Below are 6,674 nucleotides of genomic sequence, written 5' to 3' on the forward strand. Positions count from 1 at the left end.
TTGCAATTCACTAGTCAGTCATTCCTTTTTCATCACATGAATGACATCACTGTCAGAAATTATTGCCCGAGGACCTAGACTGAAACTGGCTCTGCAATCACATTAAAAGGTCTCTGTGCAGATGCAGGACCAGAGTTAAGATTAGCTTTCAAATTATTTTACCAAATAAGATGCAGTAATAAAGAAGTGCAACACTTCCACAACAACTGACCACTAACAATTAAAAACATAAAAGTAATCATTTTATTCTACAGACTTGACAATTTTAGCAGGGAATTAGCATTGAACAGAGGTGAGTACAAATGAAATGCTATGGAAAACCAAGAGCATACTGAAAGACAGCTGCTTTGAAAGCTTCACCTCAGCTTGCATGAATAAAGCATAGCTGTACATATGTGGCTTTACAAATAAGCTTGCAGGTCTTTCCTGTACATTTCAAAAGTACACACAAGTTGAGCAAGATCAACCTTTGGTTTTCACTCTTGACGTATACAACTCATACTTAGCAAAGTTACCGCACCTCCATGATACACAACTTCGAATTTTCCCAAGAACAACACCCCAAAACTCTTCAGAGTACAGGTGTTGCTGTAGTGTTAAATCATCTTTTCTGTCTTCTAAGCCCGTGGGCAAGGGCAGTTAAGTTCTTTTTCTCTCCCCTAACCTTTGTTAGGCCTCTGCTCCCCTTCTGCAGCCACAGCTATACCCCAGCAGACAGTACCACAAAGACTGTTCCGTTGGCACAGCCCACTTCCAGATTTCTCCATTGTTAGGGCTGCAAGGCCACACACTGTGACTGAGCGAAAGGCACTGGCTGTGCCAAGGAGCCCAAAACAGGCCGGACTGGCATTATGCAAACCAAGGTGGCATTAAAATGAATTATTTTGTTACAACTCAGTATTGTCTACATGCAGAAGCACAAGGTATCGTGGTGTCCACTCCTCACTCGTTGTTTTTAATGAGATTACAGTGGAGTAGCAGCTCTACCCATCATAAACCTATCTGCTCTTCAAGGAAAGCTACAGGATCTGAGTAGTATTTTTGGCTGCCTTCTCTTCAAGGCTTTTTAGGAGCTGCCAGTCACTAAAAGCACCATTACACATACGCATCACAGTGACCATTTCTCTGCTGAAATCTTGTTACAGGGACATTTGTGACCTAAATGGATTGCTAAGAGCATCATCTAAGAGGTTTGTTGCATAGGAACCATAGTGAGCAGAGGATTTGGCTACACTCAGGTCTCAAAGGAAACGCTTACTGATACAGCAAAATCACTTCTTCACAGAGTGATGCATATACAAAAGCTTCAAGTGACACAAATAAGTTATCTCAAAGTACCCATTTCATGTCAGTCATACACCCACATAATGTCATCACATATTCATGTTCTTCACATAATTAAACAGATACTTTCCCAACTGGAAAGAAACAACAACAAAAAAAAGCAACCTATAAAATCATAGGATTATTTCAGTGAGGGCATTTCAACTTTTACACTGTGAAAACTGTAGAGATCAAAAGAGGCAAAGCATATTTTATCTGAAGCTTTTTATTTAGAACTTTGCATACGGATTTGTTCTTATCTGAATCTCAATTATACTCCATGGATTTTATAATCTTCTTGGAAAGGAAATGGCTCTGTCATAAATATATTAAATTTCCTCTTCTCTTCAAACTGTGTCCTGTTGAAACAGCAGCGTTCTGCGTGTTTATTTGCTGAAACAGCAGAAGTGAGTTACTCATCAGGCACCAAGTCAACTACAAGTAAGCACGTATGCCTGTAAGCATCAAGCAAGTCTTCACAATTTCAAATCTGGTTTAAAAAAAAAGAGTATTAACAGCTACTTTTAATTCAGATCAGTTATTTTTTCCTAGCCCTCAATAAATATAAAGCATAAGGCATGTGGAATCCAAATTCTTTAATGGAGCTGAAGCTAAAAAGCACCATCTATCATTCACCCCGCGACTTCAACTGGGACTTTTTCCTCTATCGGTCGCAAAAAATTTCCTTCCTGCAGACTAAGCGCCGCTGCTGCCGGCGGGTCAGGGAGCGGGGAGCGCGCGGGCGGTGCGGGGGAGGCTGAGCGCCGTGCGAGGCGGGGCCGCGGGGAGCGGCAGCGTCAGGGCCGCCGCCGGGCCCGGGCAGGGCGAGCAGCCGCCGGGCCGGGCCCTCCAGCGCTGCCGGCACGGCAGGGGCGGCGGCGAGGCCGTGCTCCTCCAGCTAGCCCCGGCGGCTCCCGCACAGCGTCCCGGCGGGGTCGGCGGGAGCAGCTACTTGCAGAGCCCCTCCAGGCGCTCCAGGGTGCCCTTCATGTCGCGGATGCGCTTGGCCAGGGCGGGCACGGGCTGCATGGCGCGGTCCAGCTCCTCGCAGCGCGCCACCAGCGCGTACATGGCGCGGATGCTGAGGTCGGCCGCCTCGCCCAGGCTTTCCACGCCATCACGGTAGGTCTGGATGCAGCCGACGCTGAGCGCCGTCAGCGCCTGCAGCCCGCAGTGCACGTTCCGCAGCAGCTCGTCCACCTGCGCCGCCACCTGCCCGGCCAGGGCCATCACGTCCTGCAGCGCCCCGGGGTCGATGGCGGGGATGGAGGACCCGCCGCCCGCCGCCGGGGGCTCGCCCCGCGGGGCGCCGCTCAGCCGGATCCGCCGCTCCAGGTTGTTGGCTACGAACTGGGTGAGGCGCCCCTCGCGCAGCACCGTCCCCTCCAGCTCCAGGGCGCTCGCCAGCGTCGCCCGCCGCCCCTCAGGCAGCTGCCGCCCCGCGGCCGCCGCTCCGTCGCCGGCAGCCAGGCTGAGCGCCTCCAGGCTCCGCTCGTCCCGCCCCTCCGGCGGCCCCGCGGCCGGGCCCGGCACCTCCATGGCGGGCGACGCGTGCCCACCCGCCGCCACCGCCCACCGCGGGGGCGCGCCGCCGCCTGTTTACGTCCCTCCCGATTGGCTGCGGGGCTCTCGGGGGCGTGGCCGAGGCTGTTTGCGCAGTGCCCCATTGGCCGCGGCGGCGCCGCCCGCCTACCGCGCACTGCGAGCCCGTGACTCGGAGCCCGGGGCGGGGCCGCCAGCGCTGCCCGCCCGCGATTGGACGGCCCGCGGGAGAGGGCGTGGCCACGAGTGTTTGTGTCGCTTCCGATTGGCCGGGGCGGGGGCGGAGAGGCCACTGCTCCATCGCGATTGGCGGCGTGGGGACGGGGGGGCGGCGCTCGCGCCATCGGCGCGCCGTGGTTGGCGCGGGGGCGGAAAGGGGCGGGCCCCGCCCGGTAACAACACCGGGGCGCTGTTGGCGGCTCCCCTCACTCCCCCGCCATGTTCTCCTAGCGGCGGCTCCGGTTGCGCCACCACCTCCTCCTCAGCCCCTCACAAAGCCCGGGCAGACACTTCCCAGCGTCCCACCCTGCTCGTCCCCGTCTGGGCTCGACCCACTCTCCCCGGCACAACTCTGGGTACCCACGTCCAGCCATGGTCACCACCACGGCGCCGCCGCCCTTCCTGGCTCGGATCTCGGCGGGCACCGAAGACCCGCGGCGGCTGCCGCCCTCCGCCCTGCTCCAGCGCCTCAGGCGCGGGGACAGCAACTGCGAGAACCAGCCCAGCTGCTGCCTGGCAGGCCCGGGGGGCAGCGCCCGCCCCGCGCTGAAGAGGGTGCGGCGGAGGAAGGGGAAGGTCCGGCCGGGCCCCGCGGGGCTCCTGCCCAGCCGCTACCAGCAGTACCAGCAGCACCGCGCCGGGCTGGGGAGAAGGACTCCGCTGGGAACCGACCTGGTGACGGACCCCCCGCCGGAGGAGCCTCCCGCCCCCGCCCCCTCGAGACCCGCTCCCGGCAAACCCCTCAGGAAAGAGGTAAAGACAGGGCTGCGCTACTTGTCGCACTTTTCGGTTCGCGCTGGGCCCGTCCCGGGGCTCGGTGTGTCGGGGCCGCTCCGCGCCCCGGGGGGGGCAGCGCGCGGGGGGGCAGGGGGGAGGGGGGGGGGGGCGGCAGAGTTTCCGTTACGCTCGGACGGGGCGGGGCGGGGCCGAGAGCGCCGCCGCGGGCGGCGATTGGCTGCGCGGCCCCACCAATCGGCGGCGGCCGCTGCGCCCCAGCAACAAGCCGGATTTAGCGCCGGCGCTGGCCGCGCGCCAGCCCCGCCCCCTCGGCCCCCCGCGCGCCGAGCGGGACGTGCGCCGCTTGCAGCGCCCCATGGCGGCCGAGCCCGGCGCCGCGCCCTCAGACCGCCCTCAGACCCGCCGAGACCGGCAAGGGGCTGAGCCATAACCGCGCAGGGGAACGCTCGGGGCACCATCCCCCGCCTGGCGTGGCCCCCGGAGCCTCCATCCGTGTCTGAGGCGGTGAGGGATCGCAGAGAGGAAGGGTCGTGTTTGATGCGACTCTTCTTTGTTTCCGCAGTTCTTAAAGAATAAGATGGGAAAGACAGAGAAGGCGGCCGTCCCCTACGGCCAGCCCGTTCACGGCTTACACCTCTGTGAACAACCAAAGATTAACAGGCAGAAGAGTAAGTGTAATGCGCCGCTGACGAAGATCGCCTCGGCGAAAAAGATAGAGAACTTTTGGCAGGATTCTGTGTCGCCAGAAATAATTCAGAAGCAGGAGAAAAAGCCACTTAAAAACACAGAGAACTTCAGAAATGCCAAGTCCAAGAAACCCATTGCCCTAACTGAAGCGAACCAAAAAGAAAATTATGCTGGGGCAAAGTTTAGTGACCCACCATCTCCCAGTGTCCTTCCAAAGCCTCCCAGCCACTGGGTGGGTGGCACGGCTGAACCGTCTGACCAAAACAGGGAGTTGATGGCAGTCCATTTGAAAACTCTCCTCAAAGTTCAAGCGTAGTTCCTAAGATCTCTCGAGTAATTGGCAAAGAAAACTCCATCCAGGAAAATTAAAACATGCCTTGTTGCAACAAAAATCGCAAAAGACCGTCAAGTCTTATAATCACATAAAAAACAAATCCTTGTATTATATTTTTTATGGTTGTGTAAATAGTGTACATCATGTATTATGTGTATATTCTTGTTCATACTTTGAGAGGTACATTTTAGTTTTGTTATGAAAGGATGTATTTTGCACTGCCTGATTGGTAGATGTCTTGTATATAAAATATGGACAATTTTATGTGTGTGCTTGACACATGAAGACTTGACTTGCTTTGCACAAGGTAATGAAAATTTTGGAAGGAGAGTACAGCTTTCTGATTTTAAGGTTCCAGATCAAATGTGAATGTTTTCTTCGTGCACTACTGACAATAGTTTTAACATTCTGTCTCCCAGTCAAGTATAAACGTGGAATTTTCAAACAAATGTGAAGTTTTGCTCTCTGCTCTGGAAACTATCTGGAATTCCTGTTCATCTGTTTGTTTTTAAAATTAACTGGAATTTGAGAAAAATTCCAACCCATCAATTTGAGCACTGCTGATTTCTTTAAAGGAAAAAAAACAACAAAAAAAGAAAGAGCAGAGCTTTCTGCCAAAAAAATCCAATTGGTCACTAAAAAATTAAATAAAACAATTTGGCCTCCCCTTACACATGTCTCTGTTTTTCTTTGTGTGTGTGTGTTTGTCTGTTAATTACCTGATTGCCTTCTAGTGCATCAGTACAAATACTTTGTTTCTCTCAGCTTTTAACTGTTTCAGCCTTAATTAGTATATTTAATAGCTCACTAAGAATTCCTTGTGTTTTAAAAAAAATGTTTTTGTTGTAAGTCGTTTTAGAATCATCATAGAATCGATTGGGTTGGAAAAGACCTCCGAGATCATCAAGTCCAACCCTTGGTCCAACTCCAGTCCATTTACCAGATCATGGCACTCAGTGACATGTCCAATCGCAGTTTAAAAAACCTCCAGGAATGGGGAATCCACCCCCTCTCTGGGCAGCCCATTCCAATGCCTGATTACTCTCTCTGGAAAGAATTTTTTTCTGATCTCCAACTTAAATCCCTGACAGAGCTTGAGCCCGTGCCCCCTTGTCCTATTGCTGAGTGCCGGGGAGAAGAGACCAACCCCCACCTGGCTAGAACTTCCCTTCAGGTAGTTCTAGATAGTGATGAGGTCACCTCTGAGGCTTCTCCAGGCTAAACAACCCCAGCTCCCTCAGCCTCTCCTTTTGTTTTCTGAAAATTAAGATTTCAAGTCTAGCAAACACACATTCAAATTCATACTGCAGTGCTCCTTAAAGATTTCCACAGTAAGTGGTTATTAAAGTAGCTCGTACTGAAAAGTACCAGTGACAGGTATGGATGGGGCAAGTTAAACTTAACTAGATTTGTCTTTCCCTGATAGCTGTGTCAGTAAATACATCCCTCTGATTTGAAATTCTTAAGGAATTGGATTTTAGATTAGAATGCGTTGAGGAGATAACACAGATTTGCAGTTAGTAATCTAGTGTTTAAAAAATGATTACCAAATTTAGAAAATATGTGAAAGTTGCATAAGACAGAAAAGCATTTTTAAGTTTTTGACAACCCACTGGAACAAAACCCATCCCTGTGCTCTGTGTAGTGGGAAGGGATACATAAGAAGAAAACGGCAGCTCGGGTCGGAGCTGAGGTGGCTCTGCAGCCAGGACGGTGTTCCAGAGGTGCAGATCAAGCAGCATTATCCGTGTTCATGCCACATGCGCTGCGGCTTCTGATGTGGAGGAGCATCCCTGCATCCATCCCGTGTGTGGGAATCGGCAGCATCCTT

At 53.1% G+C, this 6,674-nt stretch overlaps 2 protein-coding genes across 2 annotated transcripts; one reads left to right on the plus strand and one right to left on the minus strand.

The window, feature by feature from the left end:
* Window positions 1–225: 225 nt before the first annotated feature.
* LOC139684276 (BLOC-1-related complex subunit 6-like) lies at window positions 226–3,458 on the minus strand. Its single transcript, XM_071580017.1, is given in 6 exon segments — window positions 226–2,883; window positions 2,886–2,997; window positions 2,999–3,075; window positions 3,077–3,183; window positions 3,186–3,353; window positions 3,449–3,458. Coding segments are annotated over 6 exon segments (1,086 nt in total). The 3' UTR covers window positions 226–2,271.
* On the plus strand, window positions 3,373–5,514 carry PNRC1 (proline rich nuclear receptor coactivator 1). The gene is made up of 2 exons (XM_071548737.1): window positions 3,373–3,837; window positions 4,385–5,514. Exons 1-2 carry the CDS (start codon window positions 3,457–3,459, stop codon window positions 4,823–4,825), a joined length of 822 nt encoding a protein of 273 aa, XP_071404838.1. The 5' UTR covers window positions 3,373–3,456; the 3' UTR covers window positions 4,826–5,514.
* The last annotated feature ends 1,160 nt before the right edge of the window (window positions 5,515–6,674 follow it).

Source organism: Pithys albifrons, chromosome 2 (assembly GCF_047495875.1).
Source record: "Pithys albifrons albifrons isolate INPA30051 chromosome 2, PitAlb_v1, whole genome shotgun sequence".
NCBI lineage: Eukaryota > Metazoa > Chordata > Aves > Passeriformes > Thamnophilidae > Pithys > Pithys albifrons.

Coding starts and splice junctions, on each gene's coding strand:
- PNRC1 (XM_071548737.1), top strand. CDS start 3,457: ATGGTCACCACCACGGCGCCGCCGCCCTTCCTGGCTCGGATCTCGGCG. Junction 3,838..4,384: donor GCAAACCCCTCAGGAAAGAG/GTAAAGACAGGG, acceptor TTGTTTCCGCAG/TTCTTAAAGAATAAGATGGG.